This window comes from Triturus cristatus, chromosome 4_1 (genome assembly GCF_964204655.1).
Source record: "Triturus cristatus chromosome 4_1, aTriCri1.1, whole genome shotgun sequence".
Lineage (NCBI taxonomy): Eukaryota > Metazoa > Chordata > Amphibia > Caudata > Salamandridae > Triturus > Triturus cristatus.
In genome coordinates, this window is record NC_140585.1 from 653,983,781 (window position 1) to 654,006,987 (window position 23,207).

A 23,207-nucleotide genomic window follows, 5' to 3' on the forward strand; every position below is an offset into this window, starting at 1 on the left:
GATGTCTTTGTGCATGCCCCTGCTCCATCCATTTTGCCCACCATGTTCCATGGACCTGCCTCTCCTATCTACTCTGAGGGTTCTGTTGAGCTGCCACTCCCCTCCCGCCTAGGATTGTCAGATGACTGTAACCTGTCCCTGCCACCTCCACCCTGCCTGTCCACATGCCATGCCCCTATTCCCTTCCTCCTGTCCTCCATGGTCCATTTTACTACCACACCCTTCTGCCCTCCCTGGTCTGTTGTGCTGCAACTGCTCCTCCTGCCTGCCCCACGCGGTTTGTTGTGAGGCCCCTTCCCCTGAACTCTCTTGTCTGTGCCCAGGTCCTGACCCTCCCTTCTATCTTCCATGGTCCTTTGTGCATGCCCATGCACCCTCCTTCTTGCCCATCATAGCCATTGTGCTGCCACTAACCCTCCCGCTTGCCATGCATGGTCTTCTGTGCTGCCACGGCTCTCCCACCTTCCCTGTGTGGTCAGCTAGCTGCCCCTAACCCCCTCCCACCTTCCCTCCATGGTCTGTGTGTATGCCATCATAGTCTCACTGTTGCTCTCCATGGCGTGTCTTGTTTCTAGTGCCCATCCTGTCTGACCTCCATCGTCATCTTGCTGCTCATGCCCTGCCCCCTTTTCCCCAGCCTTCTGTTTCCATGTGCAGACCCCTATTCGCTCCCGGCTTGGCTGTTCCATTGTAATGCCCCTGATCCGTCCCTCCTGCCGTTTATGGTCTGTTATGCTGCAGCTTTCTCTCCTGTCTGTCCATTATGGTCAGCTAGCTACCATTGCCTCTTTCCCCTCTGTTCTCTGTTGTCCATGTGCATGGTCCTGTCCCCTCCCTATTGCTTTTTATGGATTGTTGTGCTGCACTCCTGTCCCGCATGCCCTGTGTGGTGTATTGTGCTGCTGCAAACCCTGATGCCTGCCCTGTAGGGTCAGTTTGGTGCACCTCTCCATGTCCCTCCTGTCCTCCGTTATCCGAGTCCATGTCCCTACCCCGATTCCTCCTGCCTACCATGATTCAATGTACCATACTTGCAAACATTTTGAACTTGGTAAGAGGGAGATTTTGAAAAAAAACTGGGGTATTGATTTTCCCCTTTGAGTTACATTGAAAAAGAGGAGATTGTAGACAGGAGACAGATCAAATAAAACCCATTTGAGCTTAAAAACATTGGACGTTTCCTGGCTGAATGGTTGTACTACCACTGCCTCTTCCTTCTGCCCACAATGGTCTAATATATTGCCACAGCCTCTCTTGCCAGTCCTGTGTTGTTGGTTGGTTGCCCCTGTTCCCCTTTCCACTGCCCTCCATAGTCTGTTGTGCTGTCACTGCCCTTCCTGCCTGCCCAGTTTGGTCAAATTGTTGCCTCTGCACTCTCCTACCTGCCTTCAATTTTCAGAGTCCGTGCCCCTGGCCTCTGCCTCTCAACAGTATCCCAATGAACAACTAGATTGCTAACATTCTATATTTATTACAAAAGTGTTGAACGCCTGACGCCATCTTGATGTAATCAAAACTGTAATACCTAGAGCATTTCCTTTAGAAATTACATATATGAGAGGGTCTTATGTGCATCAATATTATGGTTAGTGCTCTAAAAAACTGAAATGAGGACATATTTTCTGAGTTTTCAAATAGCGACTAAGAACTTTTAAATTATTTGTAATCTTTATGTTTTTTTATCCAGTTGACCACTTGATTAAATGTTGCACTTAGGTGAGAGGATGTGGTGTTACTTCCAGAGCTGCAGACTTTGCAACTGGGGAACCAGGTTGGAGTTTCTGCTTCAGCTCAACATTCTGTGATTCTGGTCAAATCACTTAATCTCCCCATGTCAACAACCAAAATGAATTTGATCTTGTGTGATGTAACTAAGGCTCATGTAAAGCACTCCAATACCTGACAAGCCTGCACTATATAAAACTGTAAATATACATAAAATAAGTGTTTTGCACACTTCTGTCATTGGGCTACATGTGGGCTACATCTGGGTGATATTTGTGCTGCATTTGGGCTCTTTTGTCTCTGGTGGCCATCTTGGGAGATTTATTTGTTATGAAGTTTCCTAATTTCCTCATTTACTGCAGTCTCCTCAGTAGGAAATACTTTCATTTTTTTTACTTTGGTTCCTTCAAGAAGGCATTCAGATGTGTCACAAATTTGCCATAAATTCTGAATGTTAGCACTCTAGTTGCTCATTAGATCACTGTAGTAAAGCTACTGTGCACCAGGGAAGTCTGCTGCTGGTATTCAAAGTGCATGTTTCAGTCTGCATGTTAGAATTTTTTTATGAAATAGAAGAGGATTTGAGAAGTCAAAATGTGCCCTAATTTTTCTTTCTGCAGCACTAATCATAATTTCTACGGCAAAATGACCCCCTCATTTTGTTCCTTTGTAAATTAAATGTTTTAAGTGTTACCAGTTTATTCCAATCAAGATGGCTTCAGGTGAGCCATACTTTTGTCATAAGTAAGACTGTTAGCGCTCTAGTTGTTCGTTAGAACACTCTGGGACATTCTGTCATTGGGCTTTTACTTGTGCTACATCTGGGTGATATTTGTGCTACATTTGGGCTCTTTTGTCTCTGGTGGCCATTTTGGGAGACTTATTTGTTATGAAGTTTCCTAATTTCCTCATTTACTACAGTCTCCTCAGTAGGAAATACTTTCAGTTTTTTACTTTGATTCCATCAAGAAGGCATTCAGATGTGTCACACATTTGCCATAAATTCAGAATGTTAGCACTCTAGTTGCTTATTAGATCACTCTAGTAAACCAACTGCTCACCAGGGAAGTCTGCTGCTGATATTGAAAGTGCATGTTTCAGTCTGCATGTCAGAATTTTTTTATGAAATAGAAGAGGATTTGAGAAGTCAAAATGTGCCCTAATTTTTCTTTCTGCAGCACTAATCATACTTCCTATGGCAAAATGAACCCCCTCATTTTGTTCCTTTTTAAATTAAATGTTTTAAGAGTTACCACTTTATTCCAATCAAGATGGCTTCAGGTGTGCCATACGTTTGTCATAAGTAGGACTGTTAGCACTCTATTTGTTCTTTAGAACACTCTGGGAAGCTGCAGTAGAACACAAAGGAATCAACTGACAGTCTCTGCCCTTGTTGGATGTACATGTTTTACTGAGAATGTCAGACTTCATTCTCACATGACTGAGAAGGATAATGTGAATGTACAGAAAATATGCTCTCAGTTTAGCTTATAGATCACCTTCCAAACCTCTGTGGGAAAAGCATGAGAAAATAGTTGTCTCTCAAACATGATTCATGACATCACAGCAGAAGGTTTTTTCACATGGTAAAATCACCTTAGAACACACCACAATTCCTAAAATGAGTATGGTACCATCAACAAATGATTTATAATGTAACTAAAGTCTTAAAACCTTCTATTAACTGCAATGCTTTTTAATGAGGTGCTATCATGTATATTGGTCCCAAGATGGCTGCCAACACTTCTTGGATGAAGTACTGACAGCCAATCAGATCTCACGATGAGATGTGTGGTTAGGCTCCGCCCAGATATATATGTCATTTTGATTTTGATTTTCTCAGGAACTACTGAATGGATTTACACCATTCATGCAAAAGGCATGACTCTGAACCAAGGTCTACCTTTCTGCCAAATTTCCGCTCAGTAGTTCGGGCTGTAGCTGCGGCTAAAGGTCCTATGAGAAATTGCATGGGGAAAACACATTTTAGGATCCCCTTTTTTCTCAGCCCCCATTACACGAATCATCCCGAGACTTTCAGGATAGGAGCGGACCGGAGCTGTCCAAAAGTTTTGAAAATTTTGCAAAGATTCATCAACGGGCACCAAAGTTATTCCAAATAGAATGTTGCAGATTTCCTATGGAAAATAGGTCCTAACTATAACTACCTACTGGCGACTGCGTGTGTGTATATATATATATATATATATATATATATATATATATATATATATATATCAACACCAGGTGCTCACTTACTCAGTAAGAAGTAGGCAGGACACATGCTCCGGGGTAAAACGATTTATTTGAGCAATCGAAGCGTGCAAAAAAGTTCATGAAGCGCTGGGGCAGACGCGTTTCTAGCCGGGACTCGGCTTTCATCAGTGCCAGAATCACAGGTATGATTGTTTCACCTGAAGTTCTTAAATCCTTAAGAGACCACTCCCAATGTTCCAGTCTCTTAGCTCCTCCTACTATGACCAGGTTTGTACCTCCTCTCACAGCGTTTCAAAGTAGGCTGCATGCTGGTTCATGTAGTTGCTCGTGGAAACTTGATCCAGTGATCTAGAAAATCCAAGAACACACAGTGGTGTCTCCAATCTTTGGCGAGATTCCACATGATTTCGCCACAGCTTTGTAAGAACAGAAGTTTGTCCGATTCTTGCCATACACATTATATATACACACACACATATATATTACCTACTGACGGTCGCCAGTAGGTAGTTATAGTTAGGATCTCGTTCCTATTCAAAAAGCATTTTTTCTTTTGCCCATATCTTTGGCATCGTTTGAGGAATATTCATGACATTTTCAAAACTAATGGCCCGCCCAGGTCAGCTCCTGTCTTGAAAGTTTTGGGGTGATTCGTCAAGCGGGGGCCGAGAAAAGAGGGGGATCCCAAAATGTGTTTTCCCCATGTTAATTTCCATAGGAAAACTTGGAGCCTACGCTTTGTTTTTGAAAGCCCCCGGGTAGGCCAGGTTCCGAGGGCACTCACAAATTAATTTGTGGGGGTCTGTGGGGGCTCCCTCAGGCCTGGGGACTGCCACCTAGCCGTGCTGTAAAATAAATGCGTGGGGGTCCCAAACCCCCCACACTGCCCCAAGGACCGCCACCTACCTGGGGCTAAATTAAATAAGGGTGCGGGGGCCTCACGGTCCCCCCCAAGCCCCAAGCCGGGGACTGCCACCTCCCCGGGGCTATAATCATTAATTAGTGTGAGTGGCTTAAGCCTCCCCACACTGCCCTGGGGACCACCACCTCACTGGGCCACTCTGTTACAGACCCCCGGAGACCACCACCTCCCCAGAGATTAAAACATTGGGAGGGGTGCCGCGCAGCCCCCCTCCTGGAGCCCTTGATGGTCATGGGGACCGCCACCCCCCAGGGTCAGCTCCTGCAGTGTCCGGGACACGAAGCGAAGCAGAATTGCTTTTGATCATGGGGAGCTGCATGTCAGCAGCTCCCTTGTTCAAAAGCAATGCTGGCTCCCGCAGGAGGCGGGAGCTGGTGGGACTGAGGGGGCATTGGGGCCGCAACAGAGAGGCCAGGCCCTGGGGGATGGGGTCCCTGGGTCCAGAAGTGGCCCGGGAGGGGGGCCACGTGGCCCCCTCCCCTATATTTGTTTTTTACTGCGAAAAGGCTGACCTCGGCGGATGGGGTTGGGGCCATAATTGGAATGAGAAGGGGGGCCATGCGGACCACCTCCCAAAACAAAAATTAAAATAAAAGGCTGGCCAGGCCCTGGGGGATGGGGTCCCCGGGGCCATAATTGGCCTCTGGATGGGGGCCACAGGGTCCCCCTCCCCAAAATGATAAAACGAAAGAAACAAGGCTGCCAGTCCCCGGGGAATAGGTTCCCTGGGGCCAAATGTGGCCCAGGGAAGGGGAGCCATGCAGCCCCCCTCCCAATAACAAAAAAAACAAACTAAAAAAACGGAAACAGCAACTCGCCGGAGGCCCCGCCCCCTCCCTCCACCACTCTGCAAATGCACCCCTGGCACGTTGTAAGTTGGGGAATTAATTTCCCTTCTATCCTGAGGGTCCCTGGGAGCCAACTAGCCCACCAGGTACCTCCCGTAAGCGCCATAGAGCTGCGTTGCAGAGAGGTGACCCGAGGCCAAGCCCCTTTTTACATCACTCTGCAAACGCAGCTTCTGGTGCACTGGTGGTTGGGCGATGAGGTCCTCTTGTGTCCTGAGTACCTCAGAACACAAGTGGTCTTCATCCTCCGAGCAGCAGTTCACCAGAAGCCGCGTTTGCAGCGTGGTGTAAAAAGGGGCATGGTCTCAGAACACCTCTCTGCAACGCAGCTGTGTGGCGCTTACTGGAGGTACCTGGTGGGCTAGTTGGCCCCCAGGGATCCTCAGGATTCAAGGGGACTTTCACTGATGACATCATCCGTGTGATAATCTGATGCACCTCCTCACACCCTAATAAAACCTTTTATACACCCACTCTAAAATACAGAATACCAATATACAAACCACAGACAGGCCAATAGCAGTTACTTCATACCCGGTCAGTGATTCCTAGGTCTACACACACACACATCCACTCATTCACCCAAACAGTAACTCATACATGCAGTCACTCATCAATACAGCACTATCATATGCACTCATACACCTATTCATATACTCACACACCGCCACTCATCCATAAACTTACTCACACACCTACTCAGTCATGCAAAGAATCAATCATACCCATTTACTCACCTATACAGTTATACACAGACCACCTTACTTATTTATACAAATACTAACACATACTTACTGTCTTTTTTAATCACTGATACAAGCACACACTCATCCATACAGCCACTCTCACAATCACTCACTCTCACATATAGCCATTTATATACTCCAACATTCACATATACTGCCTTTCACATATGAAGTTACTCACCCATATTCCACTGAGACATCCATTCACTCACCAACACACTCATACACACACTCACCCACCCATACAGCCCTTCACAGATGTACTATTTAGCCCATACACCCAGTGAATCACCCACTCACATATCTATGAACAGAGTCACCTACTCCCCACCAACTCACACAGACACTCAGGCACCCATAGAGATACTCAGACAATCAATCAATAACCATATAGACAGTTGTGTAGCTGCTCACCAACCCATACAGCCACTAATACACCAACTGGCAGACTGATACAGACATTTACACAGTTTACTCACTAATCCATGCATTCAGTAAGACACATTTAGTCACTCACTTATACAGTCAGTCACGCACCTACTAAATCATTAATTCAGACACTTATACACCCACACATTCTTCAATACACCTTAGCATATATCTATATAAAACATATTTAAACTTTACAGAAACACACATTAACTGGATGATGTCATCAGTGATGTCATTTGAGATGTCATGAGGGATGTCATCAGTGATGTTACTGACCATGTCATGAGTGATGTAATATGTGACGTCATCAGCAGTGGATTGCAGGAGCGCGAGTTATGGTTATCTGTACTAACTGTAACGGCCAAATTTCCCTATTTTTGTAAGAGTGAAATGTCCAACTAACTATAATGTCCCTGAAATCTATATTTTTTTTAAGTGAATTTCTAAAGTATTTTTGAATGCTAATTTCTAACTATAACGTCCCTGAAACCTATGTTTTTTTCAGTGAATATATATATATATATATGTATATATATATTCACTGAAAAAACCAAAGGTTTCAGGGGCGTTATAATTAGGAATTGGCATTTAAAAGACCTTAGAAATTCACTGAAAAACCATAGGTTTCAGGGGTGTTATAGTTAGCTGGACATTTCCCTCGTACAAAACCCTAGACATTCCCCTGTTATAGTTAGTTCAGATAACTATAACTTGCGCCCCCGCAATGAACTGCTGATGACGTCACATATTACATCACTCATGACATGGTCAGTGACATCACTCATGACATCACTCATGACATCTCAAATGACATCACTGATGACATCACTGATGACGTCATCCAGTGACTGTGTGTTTCTGTAAAGTTTAAATATATTTTATATATTTATAGTGAAAGGCCGGTGGAAGAATGAGTGGGTGTACAAGTGTGTGAATGGATGATTTTCTAGGTGCGTAACTGACTCTATAAGTGAGTCATTAAATGTATCTTACTGCGGACTAGTGACTAAACTGTGTGAATGTCTGTATGTGTCTGTGTGTAGGTGTATAAGTGGTTGCATGGTTGTGTGAATAGCTATATGAGTGTCTATATGGGTTATTGATTGGTTGTCTGAGTATCTGTATGGGTGCCTGAGTGTTTGTGTGGGTAGGGTGTGTGTGACTCTATGCATAGATGTGTGAGCGGGTTATTCTATGGGTGCATGCTTTTAAGAGTGCATCTGTGATCAACTGTATGGTTGGATGAGTGTATGTATGGGTGTGTTAGGGATTGAATGTATATCTCAGTGGTACATGTGTGACTAACTACATATGTGAAAGGCAGTATATATGGGTGTAATACTATATAAGTGGGTATATGTGAGAGTGTGTAATTGTGAGAGTGGCTGTATGGATGAGTGTGTGCTTGTATCAATGATTGTATAAGAGCGTAAGAATGTGATCCTATTTTTATAAGTAAGTGAACATGAGTGAGTTTAACTGCATAGGTGAGTAAATTGGACTGTGTTTAATTACTTGCACGACTGACTAGGTGTGTCAGTACCTCAATGGATGATTGGCGGTCTGTGAGTGTCTATATAGGTGTATAAATGCATATGATAGTCTTGTACGGAGTGACTGTAAGTATGAGTAACTGTACAGGTGAGTGAGTGGAGGTGTATGTAGACCTAAGAGTTAATGAGTGGGTATGTAGCTATTGGTATTGGAGTATCTATGGTTTTGAGAATGGACGTCTGAAATTTTGAGTTGGTGTATCAAAGGTTAAATTAGGGTGTGAGAAGATGCAGTAATTTATCACATGGATGATGTCATCAGTGATGTCATCAGTGATGTAATTTGAGATGTCATCAGTGATGTCATGAGTGATGTCACTGACCATGTCATGAGTGATGTAATATGTGACGTCATCAGCAGTGCATTGCGGGGGCGCGAGTTATAGTTAGCTGAACTAACTATAACAGGGGAATTTCTAGGCTTTTGTACGAGGGAAATGTCCAGCTAACTATAACACCCCTGAAACCTATGTTTTTTTCAGTGAATGTCTAAGGTTTTTTAAATGCCAATTCCTAACTATAACACCCCTGAAACCTTTGGTTTTTTCAGTGAATTTCAAATGTTTTTTAAATGCTAATTCCTAACTATAACTTATCTCTGAAGATATCATGGTTAATGATTTTCATTGGATTTGTATATTTTTCAAATTCAGTGTGTCAATTTCATTAATTAAGTTTTTTTAAAAATACTTTTTATCACCATTTTTTAAACTCATTTTTTCAATTAATTCTTTTAAAAATTAAAAGATATTATTTGAACTTAATGGGTTTTTCAAACATATTTTTTTAACTATATGTTCAAAACTTTATTTTATATATTTTTTTCAATGTTTTTGGATCTGCGCACCCTAAGCGCACCGTTCTCGATCCCTAAGTGATAGCATCCGCGCATGGTAAGCGTTGGGTACGTGTTTAGTGCGCGATTGCAATGCAACCGGTTCGCGACTCCCAGCCTATACGCGACACGTTCGATGTACGTAACGCGACGTTTACGCGCTTCCACGATGCGTCATCTGCGTCTATGACGCGGTAGGTGCGCGGATCCCGCGAAATATTTAACATTTAAAAAAAACATATATATATATGTATTTCATGTGAATATTAATTGAAGACAAACTCTAAACTAGTCTTAAAACTAATATATTTTCACATCTAATCCTATAATTTCTTTTAATTCAATTTCGCGGATGCGCGCTGGGTTGCGTGCTGTGTAAACGAAAGGTGCGCGGAGCCCATGTGACCTGCAAAAAAAGAGATTTGATTGGTTCATTACACTTCCTCTTCTAACTATTGAAAACCTCACCCATTTCAATCATTCTTCTTTGACCTTCTTTAGAGCAACTGGAGAGAAGAAGATTTTTTAGACTATGTTTACACTTAGCTCTATCTTTTTTCAACCAAAAATTGCTTCAGGGCAGCAGGCATCACCTGCATCACCTCATACTTCTGAGGATGAATTTTTGGCAGAGGCACCACCCAAAGAACGTTTTTCTTCAGTGGTGTGGAAATTTTTTACTTTTCCCGAGGGGCAGAATAAGACCAATGCCACCTTGGTCACATGCAAGATTTGCAAAAGAGTCCTGTCGCAAGGGGATCCTAACAAGAAATACTCGTGCGGCACGGCAAGTATGATGAAGAACATGAGGACCCTTCATCCAAACAATCTTGTACAAGAAGAGTGCCGACGGATCAGAAACACTCCTGCTCCTGCGCCATCCACCTCATCGTAGCCGAGCACCTCAAGAGTGCATCCATCAGCCCAAACCTTGGACATCCGTCCTAAATTTCAAGTTTTAAAAGTGCTCTGCACTAAGTGGAATGCAACTTTGTGCTATGGTGAGCAGTCGATCGATCTGATCTGCCGCCGGCATGAAAGTCACAGTTGCTAGGTTTTTTTTTGTTTTGTTTTTATTGTTCCCTGAAGTTCATTGTTTGGTTTCTCATGGGGTTTTTTTGCAGAAAAATGAAAAAAAAATGTAAAATTGTTCAGAAAACTCAAAAAAAATTATAAAAGAAGAAAGTATAACTAACTTTCCTGGTTTAAAAAATTAGCTAAATTTCTTTGTTAGTGTTAGTTTAGATGAATGTATGAATGTATGTGTAGTACGTAATTGACTGAATGAATGCATTAGTAGCGTATGGTGAATGTATAAGTGCAGAACTATGAGGAAGTGCTACAGCATCACACAGTAACCTCTTTAACTGCAGCGTGCTGTAGTACTTCCGAAGCACAGGGATGCAACATATGTACATAAATATGTTGCAAATCTATGCTTCTGTCTGCACGGCTACTTAAACTGCAGCCACGTGGTGACAAAGGCACCCTTGCACCATAGTGCAAGGATATATGTGTCATGTGCTGTTTGTTTTTCTACAGGAAGACACACCTTCCTGCACAAAAACAATGAGAAAATGCATTTTTCTCCTTCAATGTATGCTGAACATTTCAGCATGCATTGAAGATATAAAAATGTGGAGAAATTAAAACAATTCTCCTTGTTGTGCTTTCCTACACCAATTTTAGAATGGTGCACCATTCACACATACATCGAGATTTATGATTTCTGATAAATCTAGACATGTGTCTTGTTCTATGAGTATTAAGTGCAATCATGCACAACAACACTTATAGAACACCCTTTCAACAAAAAGTGGTCTGCATGATGAGGTTGTATTTACATGGAGTATAAAAAGTGCCTTTTCCTCTCTTTGTAAATATGAAAGAGTATCTTACACAATAACTATGTTACAAAAAGTGACATATTTACAGTTTTACAATTCCTTGCGAATGATAAAAGGTAAGCACAGAGTTTTGTCTGCAAAGATGTTCAAAGAAGAATGATTGAAATAATTGCGGTCCTTCAATAGCTAAAATAGGAAAAATTATGAACCCCTCAAATCTCTTTTTTAGCAGGTCACATGATATATGATTATGGTCAGATTTCAAAACTACAAAGGTATAAACAGAATGTTTTTAGAAACATGTTTCAACTTTGTAGCTTCTTGCAGACCTCCTCATTCTGCATATTGAGACTTAGTTAAACTTACCTTCACAGTAATAGGAATAGAAAATGGTACATATTTTTTTCACATTTTCATTCCAATCTGAATTCATAAAAATTGCTTATTTTAAAATTTGGATCTCGGAAAGAAAAGGAAAATAAAATAATAACATGTAATAATACATTTTTTACAACACAGCATAATTTCCACAAAGAGTAATTTTTTTGCCTTTTTTGCTGTTCTCAGAATATATTAAATGTCACTAAAAATAGTGATTTCAATCGTACTCATCACTTAACAGCGGGCAAAAAAAAAAACAATCTCAAAGATTGTTAAAAAAAAAACAACATGCTATTCTAAAAAAAAAAACAAGATCACAGATATATAAAATGCATACAGCTAACAAAATGTTATAAGTTTAACTTACAAAAACTGTAAATGTTGTCACTTTAAAATAGAGAAAAAAGGGTGGTCCCAAAACACGTTTTCCCCATGCATTTTCCCATAGGACCTGTTGACGCAGCTACAGCCCGAACTGCTGAAGGGAATTACACCAAATTTGGCAAAGAGGTAGTCCTCAGTTCAGACTCGTGCCTTTTGCTTAAATGGTGTAAATCCGTTCAGTAGTTCCTGAGTTAAAAAGATAGATATATCTGGGCGGAGCCTAACCACACATCTCATCCTGAGATCTGATTGGCTGTCAGTACTTCATCCAAGAAGTGTTGGCAGCCATCTTGGGACCAATATACATGATAGCACCTCATTAAAAATCATTGCAGTTAATAGAAGTTTTTAAGACTTTAGTTACATTATAAATCATTTGTTGATGGTACCATACCCATTTTAGGAATTGTGGTGTGTTCTAAGGTGATTTTACCATGTGAAAAAGCCTTCTGCTGTGATATCATGAATAATGTTTGAGAGAAAACTATTTTCTCATGCTTTTCCCACAGAGGTTTGGAAGGTGATCTATAAGCTAAACTGAGAGCATATTTTCTGTAAATTCACATTATCTTTCTCAGTCATGTGAGAATGAAGTCTGACATTCTCAGTAAAACATGTACATCCAACAAGGGCAGAGACTGTCAGTTGATTCCTTTGTGTTCTACTGAGGTTTCCCAGAATGTTCTAAAGAACAACTAGAGCGCTAACCGTCCCACTTATGACAAACATATTGCACACCTGAAGCCATCTTGATTAGAATAAAGTGGTAACTCTTAAAACATTTAATTTAAAATAAAATAAATAAAAGACTGGCATTGTGCCGGAGGCCAGGCCCCCTCCTTGCAGCACTCTGCAAATGCGCCCCCTGGCCAGTTGTAAGTTGGGGAATTAATTCCCATTCTATACTGAGGGTCACTGAGGGCCAACTAGCCCGACAGGTATCTCCACCTACAGTCCTATACAGTCACGCATACATGTACTCACTCATCATATGTACTCATACACCTATACATCCTGTTACACAACACCACTCATCCATAGAATTACTCACACACACAGTCACTCATGCTAATAAAGAATCAAACATCCATTTACTTGCATATACAGTTATAAACACACCACCACACTTACTTCTACAGAAACTTACACATACTTAGTCTTTTAAACAATCAGTTATAGAAATACATACTTATTCATACAGGAACTCTTCCAATCTCTCACTCTCACATATACTCACTTATATACACCAATAGTCACATATACTAGTTTAAAACATATGTAGTCACTCACAAAGACACTACCGAGACAGTCATTCACTCACTAACACACCCATGCACACACTCATCCACCCATACAGTCCTGCACACATGCTGTCTTCAACACATATAAACAGTGAGTCACTCATTCATACACCTATGCACTACGTAATACCCCCCACCGAACCATACAGACACTCATACTGATACTCAAAAAACCATCTAATAACCTATATAGACACTCATGTAGCTACTCACCAACCCATGCAGCCACTTATACACAAAGTGAGAGACTGATACAGATATTTACGTATTTAAACATTACTCACTAAGCCATGTATTCAATAAGATACACTTAATCAGTCAGTTATACAATCAATTTTTCAAAAACAAATCATCCATTTAGACACTTATATACCCATTTATTCTTCCATCGACCTGGGATATACATATATAAAACATATGCAATTTTCTGAAAAACACACATTTACTGGATGATGTCATCAGTGATGTCATTTGAGATGTCATCAGTGATATAATCAGTGATGTCACTGACCATGTCATGAGTGATGTAATATGTGACGTCATCAGCAGTGCATTGCGGGCGCGCGAGTTATAGTTAGCTGAACTAACTATAACAGGGGAATTTCAATGGTTTTGTACGTGTGAAAAGTCCAGATAACTATAACGCCCCTGAAACCTATGGTTTTTTCAGTGAATTATATATATATATATTATCTACTGGCGGTCGCCAGTAGATAGTTATAGTTAGGACCGTGTTTCCATAGGAAATCTGAAAATTCTATTTTGAATAACTTTGGCGCCGGTTGACGGATGCTCGCGAAATTTTCAAAACTAATGGGGCGCTCCGCTCAGCTCCTACCCTGAAAGTCTCGGGGTGATTCGTCAAGCGGGGGCTGAGAAAAAGGGGGTCCCAAAACGCGTTTTTCCCATGCATTTTCCCATAGGAGCTTTAGTCGAAGGTACAACCCGAACGGCTGAACAGAATTTGGCAAAGAGGTAGTCCTCAGGTCAGGGATGTGCCTTTTGCATATATGGTGTCAATCTGTTCAGTAGTTCCTGAGAAAATTGCAGTTAAAAGTACATAAATATCTATATGCGCGCACAGTGCGCGCACCGTGCGCGCACCGTGTGCGCACCTTAACGTGCGCGAGCGTAATTGTGATTGGTGGTTACATGTCAGTCAACATTCGAATCGGTCGAAATCAGGAAGTGTTGTCCGCCATTTTGTGTGTGAGAGTGATAAAGAAAGGTGGAGAACGTGAAAAGGGGGCAGGGTACAGAGTTCTTGTCCCCCGAGCTTTTGTCAGGGGGTCCCTGAAGGACCCCGAACGGTAAAAACATTTTTTAATTATTTTTTTTAAATTGCGGGGTGCGCGCACCGTCGCGAGGTGCGCGCACGGTGCGTGCACGGCAGAAAAAAATCATAAAAAAATAGAATGAAAAAGGAAATTTAATTCTTTAGATGTTAGGTGGCTCTAAAATGAGCTGTTGTGTTAATTGAGGAACAGAGGAACGAAAAAATGAAAAAAATTATGGGGTGCTGCATGTGTGCTGCTGTATCTTGCTCTCTATTAGGGGAATGCTGGTGTCACCATAAGAGAGAAGAGCATTGCACGCATTGCACCGTATATGCACCCTCTTGAACAGAGGATGTATATCCAGAGGAACAGAAGCAGGTGAAGCTGCCGCCGCAGATGAAGTGCTCGGCTGAGCTGCCGATGATGTGCTCGGCTGAGCTGCTGCGGATGTGCTCGGCTGAGCTGCTGGAGGGTTGTCTCTAGCAGCTTGAGCAAAAGCCACAGGATGTGCTCCTTTAACGTGCCTGATCATAGTGAAAATACTAAAAGAGTATTTCTTTTTAGGATCTCCTCTTGATAAGGCAACACCACAAATAGTGCAGGTGACTTTTGGAGCATTCACCTTCTTCTGCCCCTCTGGAAATGTAAAAAATTGCCATATAAAAGAGTCTTTCTGTTTCCTCTGTCTCACAAGGGTCTCCTGCTCACTCCCAGAAGATGACTGCTGCTCTGCCATTCTCAAGTACTGGAGTACTGGAAAAGCTGCTCAGCTCCTTCTCCCAGGGAATCAGAAGAAATAATGAGGGGAGTGGGTGTGGTGTTGGAAGTTTCTGGAACTGAAACTACTATAAACCACTGAAAAGTGTTGTTTCTAAATCACATGACTTGCCGTGCGCGCACCGTGAGCGCACGGAGCACGCACGCATGCGCGCACGGAGCACGCACGCATGCGCGTACGGAGCATGCGCGTACGGAGCACACGCGCAGTACGCATGCACAGGTGGAGCACGTATGCATGCGCACACGGAGCACGTACGCATGCGTGCACCGTGCGCCACCGTTCGCGCACGGTCAAAAACCCTCCAAAAAAACTTTTTCAAGTGTTTATAAGTTTATAGAAGATATTAACTATGCTGTTTAACTTTATCCAAATAAAAAAAAAAAAGAGCTGAGCCATTCCATATTACAGGATAAAGTCAATCTATAACTATAGACATAGGTAGCTTATTGTAAAATAAATGTTTAAAAAATACAATAATACATTCATAAATTAGCATTTAAAAAACCTTGCAAATTCACTTAAAAAACCATAGGTTTCACACACGTTATAGTTAGGAATTAGCATTTAAAAAACCTTGCACATTCACTGAAAAAACCATAGGTTTCACACATGTTATAGTTAGCTGGACATTTCACTCGTACAAAACCATTGAAATTCCCCCGTTATAGTTAGTTCAGCTAACTATAACTCGCGCGCCCACAATCCACTGCTGATGACGTCACATATTACATCACTCATGACATGGTCAGTGACATCACTCATGACATCACTGATGACATCTCAAATGACATCACTGATGACATCACTGAAAACGTCATCCATGTGATAAATCAGTGCATCTTCTCACACCCTAATATAACCTTTGATACACCGACTCAAAATTTCAAACGCCCATTTTGACAACCATAGATACTCCAATACCAATAACTACACACTCACTCATTGACTTTTAGGTCTACATACATGTCCACTCACTCACCTGTTCAGTCACTCATACTTACAGTCACTCCATACAAGACTATCATATGCATTTATACACCTACATAGACACTCACACACCACCAATCATCCATAGAGGTACTCTCACACCTAGTCAGTCATGCAAATAATCACACTCCCATTTACTCACCTATGCGGTTATACACACTCAAGTTCACTTACTCATAAAAATAGTACCACATTCTTACGCTCTTATAGAATCATTGATACAAGCACACACTCATCCATACAGTCACTCTCAAAATCACACACTCTCACATCTACCCACTTATATACTCTTACACGCATATATACTGCCTTTCACATATGTAGTTAGTCACAAATGTACCACTGAGATATACATTCAATCCCTAACACACCCATACATACACTCACTCAACCATACAGTCCATCACAGATGCACTCTTAAAACCATGCACCCATAGAATCACCCACTCACACATCTATGCGTAGAGTCACACACACCCTACCCACACAAACACTCAGGAACCCATACAGATACTGAGCCAAGCAATCAATAACTCATATAGACACTCATATAGCTATTCACAAAACCATGCAGCCACTGATACACCAACATACAGACACATACAGACATTTACACAGTTTAGTCACTAGTCTGCAGTAAGATACATTTAATGACTCACTTATAGAGTCAGTTACGCACCACAGAGAATCATCCATTTATACACTTGTACACCCACTTATTCTTCAACAGGCCTTTCCCTCTATATATTAAACATATTAAAATTGTTCAGAAACACATAATCAATGGATGATGTCATCAGTGATGTCATCAGTGATGTCATTTGAGATGTCATCAGTGATGTCATGAGTGATGTCACTGACCATGTCATGAGTGATGTAATATGTGACGTCATCAGCATTGGATTGCGGGCGCGCAAGTTATAGTTAGCTGAACTAACTATAACAGGGGAATTTCAATGGTTTTGTACGAGTGAAAGGTCCAGCTAACTATAACATGTGTGAAACCTATGGTTTTTTCAGTGAATATATATATACACACATATATATGTATACATATATCTCCAGCTCGTAACACCTCGTAGCTGCTTTGCGCATCAATGACGAGTGCAGACCTCCAATGGTGCTAATAGTTTTTATTCATCTTAGTCCTCTGCCATAACGCGTTTCGGCCGTTCAAGCGGTCTTGATCACGTATATACACATATACATATATGTGTATATACACACACATATATATGTACTCACCTTAGGGGCATCTTATTATACAAAAATAGGGAAAACTTGGTTTTCCTACATTACAAAGCTAATTTACCTTGGTATGTGTTTTTGCAGTGCCTTTACACTGTAGCCCATCCGAGCACAGTTGTCCCTCTAGCTGCATTAAACTTTTGACAAATAGGCGGGTGTTGTAAATATACAGTGAATCCCACAAATAATATTTAACTCCCATGCCATTCGAATATTTATATTCACCTCGATAACCTGCAGAGGCTCTATTTTCCAGGTGTATCACTTTTAGGAGCCTGAGCATTCACGATTGTGCTTTTCATCAGCTTGGTCCCCTATACATGCAATCACATTTTACGCCCTACTTACCCCATACTCAAATCGTCTTCCCTTTGTTTGTTTGTCCTCCCAACTTTTAAGAGGTCTCGAATTGAACAATTTATTTTTCTTATTTGGGTGCAAAGCACTGAAATAGCCTTTAATTGCCATCAGTCTCAATGATGACTACTTTACCTTTTGCATGACTGTTAAAACCTGGATTTTTCTTCTTGTTCATGACAGATAACTAAGCAGGCTGTTCCTTTGCTTACGTTGTGGCTACTTTCTGTTAGCGCCAGAATAACCTTACCCTTGCGAGATTCAGTGCTGCAGAGATGGCTCCTATCATAACATAGCTGATAAGCAAAAACCGCTGTAGGGGGCTTCCCAACCATTATAAAATACATCTTTCTGGAAACCTTCTCCATCATCTGCTCAGGAAGGTTGATTGATGTCTGGTGCTTATGTTTATTTTGATGAAGCATTTTATTGTTATTCAACCGTATAAAGACAATAAAATATAGATATTTTAAAAGGTTTGAATGTTAGTAGCCTATGGTTATATGATTCATACAAAATTAAAATAAATTCTCCTATTCGTACTATGAGATAATCCAATTCTGGAAAGTCTAGTCTGTAAATTCACTGATCAGTTTGAGATCTAGATTTCGGACATTAATTGTGTTTGTTGTTTTCTTTTAGCTACGGATCTTCTGTTTGCTCACACTGTGCATGGAAAGGCAGTTCCTTTTGCCACAGCTGGAGATTGCTATAGCGCTGCAAAGTGCCCACAGGTTTGGGACATGCTATTTACTCTTTCTTGGCCGTTTTGTTGTGCATGAAATTGGGGGGGTGTATACTACTGAAAGAAACACCTGATGAATTGCAACACAATAGTTTGACCGCATCATCATGACATCTAACTAATTATTATTTTAATAAATGCTATGTTCGAAATGAATGAATGATTTCTTATTGTATGATTAATTAAAATGTTCACAATAAAAGCTTTGCATCAAAAACACAATTTCAATATTTGCATTACAACCTTATACAATGAACAATTATTTTAAAAAGAAAAAACATCACACATTAAAACACATATAAGCAATAGCATTTTCATATTTTATACCTTAATAAATCATATTAATAGAAGTGTGCGAAAAAGTGCAGAAATTAATGCAAATTTGAAAGAAAATGCAACGTACGTTATAAACATTACTACTTGAGTCCCCCATATCCAAAAGGTTCATATAAATCCACTTAGCAAATTGCAAGTACGGATAAAAATACATATTGAAATGAAGGCAAAATAGTTAACTGCTGCCATGTATAACTAGCTGCGTTACAACCTAGACACCGGTGGTTAGTGAGCCTACTTTTTCGAGGCAGCCATTACTTCAAGATAGATAGAGTACCCCAAGAGCCACTGAGCTTTCTCCCAACACAATAATTTTATAGGGTGAATTCAAGGAGTCAAATTGCCTTACTCAGTTAATATGCCCATAAACCAAGGTGGTGATTCACTTCGAGTTCGAGAATTACAGTCTGTCCTCCCTTAGTAAACTTCCTGCTTTTACAAAGATTTGGCGATTCTTGCTAGCTCCATTGGAACCTCACACGTATAAACATTAGTCGATGTATCATTGCAGGTTGTCAGTCCATACTGCAAAAATATTAACCTTATTAAGTGCACCTTTGAGGCAGAAATGCTGAGCAACAGCATAATAGATGGTTCACTGATTCTGAAGCATAAGCAGAGTTGGCACTGCTGTTTTCCTAGCTTTGTTGAATTCAAATTAATTCTAAATTCCCATATTGGCAATGCCAGGAGTCTTCTAAGTAAAATATTTTGTAGGGCTTGCCTCTCCATTGGAGCCTTCAAGTATGGCTGACAGGCAACATCCTTGATTGATTTGCAGAGACCCAAGACACTCAGTAGATGCCTAATTTCATTCAAGTCTAGGTCTTTCGACAACTGGTTTCCTTGTTTTTTTAGGATGCACTTTATGTTGAATTGTGTCATGGACGGCTCTTTTAAATTTCCTGTGATGAGGTTTAGTGTGGTGAAGGCATTGTGGAGATATCTTCCCAAGGACTTCTTGCATCATTAAAAATCGCATGCCATGCGGCTTTCATGAAGCCTTCTTTAGCCTTGAAGGTAATACTTTACTAAAGCCATTTTGCATCAATGTCCATAATCCCGGCCCGTACAAAAATTGCTGTCCGGAGATTTTCATTTTAGATTTGCGTTTTTGGATCATTTGAGAAGTAATTTAGGTTGGGTAGACGTTGCTGATACGGGCCGAATTTTTCTGGACGGCATTTTTAAAAATGGCAAATGTGTTGCAGTGATGATTTAATATTTCAGGAACCATGAGACCTATATACTCCATTTTGGTGTCAAAACATAGGTTTTTTGGGTCAAGTAGTCTTATAGAGACACAAAATAAGTTTTCAGAGCAACCCTTCCACCAGTTTTCAAAATGGCAACTCTATAATGATATGTTTTATCCATCATATTGGTTCACCAGCCCAAACTCCAAGCTTAATAATAATTACTAGTAAAGTTTGATTTGACATTACTATTTTAGAAATGCCACTTTTAGAAAGTGAACAGAAGGAGATGATGGATGGAGCTCTGAAACTTTTCAGACACTCACCCCAGTTACAGATCTGGGTTGAATCCATCATCATTCTTTAGCTCACTTCGCCACCCCAGTTCAAACACAGCTATATGCAAATCAGTCTTGACCCTGTGCCTCATGGAAACAGTCCATCCTGAACTGCCAAGCCATGTCTTCCCTGGACCGTAAACAAGCATCCTGGGACCGGTTTCGGGCTAGCAGCCCTCATCAGCCAGGCTAGCTTAAATCCAGTGGCAAAGTGAGCAAGATACCCACGTCTGGGCATACCCTGCCAACTTGGGGCGAACAAAGCAAACACAAGGAGATGATGGATGGAGCACTGAAACTTTTCAGACACTCCCCCCCAGTCACAGATCTGGGTTAAATCCATCATCAGTCTTTAGCTCACTTTGCCACCGTAGTTCAGACACAGCTCTATGCAAATTAGTCCTGACCCTTTGCCTCATGGGAAAAGTCCAGCCCGAACTGCCAAGCAATGTCTTCCCTGGAACAGAAACAATCATCCTGGGACTGGTTTCGGGCTAGCAGCCCTCATCAGCAAGGCAAGCTTGAGTCCAGTGCCAAAGTGAGCAAGGGACCCACGTCTGGGCATACCCTGCCAACTTAGGGCAAACAAAGCAAACACAAGGAGATGATGGACGGAGCGCTGAAACTTTTCAGACACCTAGCCCTAGTCACTGATCTGGGTTGAATCCATCAGCATTCTTTAGCTCACTTCGCCACCCCATTTCAGACACAGCTATATGCAAATCAGTCTTGACCATGTGCCTCATGGGAACAGTCCAGCCCGAACTGCCAAGCCATGTCTTCCCTGGACCGGAAACAAGAATCCTGGTACCAGTTTCAGGCTAGCAGCCCTCATCATCCAGCCTAGCTTGAATCCAGTGGCAAAGTGAGCAAGGGACCCCCATCTGGGCATACCCTGCCAACCTAGGGCGAACAAAGCGAACAGGAGATGATGGACAGAGCGCTGAATCTTTTCAGACACTCACCCTCCAGTCACAGATCTGAGTTGAATCCATCATCATTCTTTAGCTCAGTTCGACACCGCATTTCAGACACAGCAATATGCAAATCAGTCTTGACCCTGTGCCTCATGGGAACGGTCCAGCCCGAACTGCCAAGCCATGTCTTCCCTGGACCGGAAACAAGCATCCTGGGACCGGTTTCAGGCTAGCAGCCCTCATCAGCCAGGCTAGCTTGAATCCAGTGTCAAAGTGAGCAAGGGACCTACATCTGGGCATACCCTGCCAACTTAGAGCGAACGAAGCAAGCACCAGGAGATGATGGACGGAGTACTGAAACTTTTCAGACACTCACTCCCAGTCACAGATCTGGGTTGAATCCATCATCATTCTTTAGCTCACTTCGCCACCCCACTTCAGAAACAGCTAAATGCAAATCAGTCTTGACCCTGTGCCGCATGGGAACAGTCCAGCCCGTACTGCCAAGCCATGTCTTCCCTAGACCGGGAACAAGCATCAGAACTGAGGCATCAAAAATCGATGCATTACCTCGACTGCAGCCTTGAGAACAATACATTGCTTGTCTGCACCCCGCATCTTGCTGTTGTGACCAGGATCAAGGTACTCTGTTAATCGGGCCTGCATGGCTCTTGCCCCCAGTCTACGGTCAGCCTGAATGGTTGACTTTTCCCCAATCCAGCACAACCAGATAACCCCCATTGGCACTTTTTGTTTCTCAGTGGTAGAAACACTTTTATTCTTTACAATATCACATCTCGACTTTTACATATTAGATTTTTGTCATTGTAGTCTTGAATTATTTATAACATTATTGTCTATTTGTCTAACCTGCTGTTGAGTCTTTTTGTGGTGTTTTCATTGTGTTACTGTATGTGTGTGTTGCACAAATACTTTACACATTGCCTCTTAAGATAAGCCTGATTGCTCTGTGCCAAGCTACCAGAGGGTGAGCACAGGTTATCTTTTAGTGTATATCTGATTTACCCTGACTGAGATTGTAGTTCCTGCTTGGACAGAGTGCTTACACCTGCCAACCAGAAACCAAATTCCTAACATAATTCATCATAAAATGTTAACATGGCCAACAAAGTGCACATATCTTGTGTGTTATGACTTCCCCAGCCCTTTTCAGCAACATCACAATATCTAAAAGTGGGGTTTGTTTCATTGACTAGTGAGAATGTTCAACATGCTTGTCCCTGACTCTTTTTAAATTCACCTTGCCCTGACCTCCTTTACATTTTTTACATCATGGATGTAGCTTATTACTTTCCTCTTTTTAGCAATGCACCATCTTTACATGTTCTATAGTGGCAGCAATGATAAATGTAAATAATATCCAAAATGTGCTCTGTTCATGAGACAGTTCAGGACATCAGATGCCCATGAAACACTGTAATTATCTGAAATATTTACACCACTTGAAACTGTTTAAATAATGTGGTACATTAGGAGGAGAAGAATCTTTTTTTAAATGTAGATTTTTGTGAAACAACAATATTGGGGTTCATAATAAAATCAAAGCATCAAAGTAAACTGTTGAAAGTACTGTCAAACTGAAATGATTGTTAAAAATTTCAAATTAAAGATGCATCTTTGATGCCAAAAGACAGCTAAGAGACACACTGGGCAGACAATGTGTTGGACCTGGCCCTTTTTGCAGGGTTATCCCCAAACATTTTGCCTTTTTCCTACATTGTTTCGAGCCTGTTTTTGTTGCCTCTAGTACTCTGGGCACTTTACCACTGCTGATCAGTGCTAAAGTGCATACACTCTCTGTCAAAATTGTACT

The 23,207-nt window shown here is 41.5% G+C and overlaps 1 protein-coding gene across 3 annotated transcripts in view; it reads left to right on the forward strand.

The window, feature by feature from the left end:
• The window catches only part of ADAMTS20 (ADAM metallopeptidase with thrombospondin type 1 motif 20), a 1,386,529-nt gene that overhangs the window by 1,309,653 nt on the left and 53,669 nt on the right, over positions 1 to 23,207 (forward strand). For all 3 annotated transcript variants that reach the window (XM_085653052.1, XM_085653051.1, XM_085653053.1), the window contains one exon: positions 18,484 to 18,575. In XM_085653052.1, the coding sequence (XP_085509178.1) occupies positions 18,484 to 18,575 (92 nt within the window). The remainder of the gene's footprint in view (positions 1 to 18,483; positions 18,576 to 23,207) is intronic.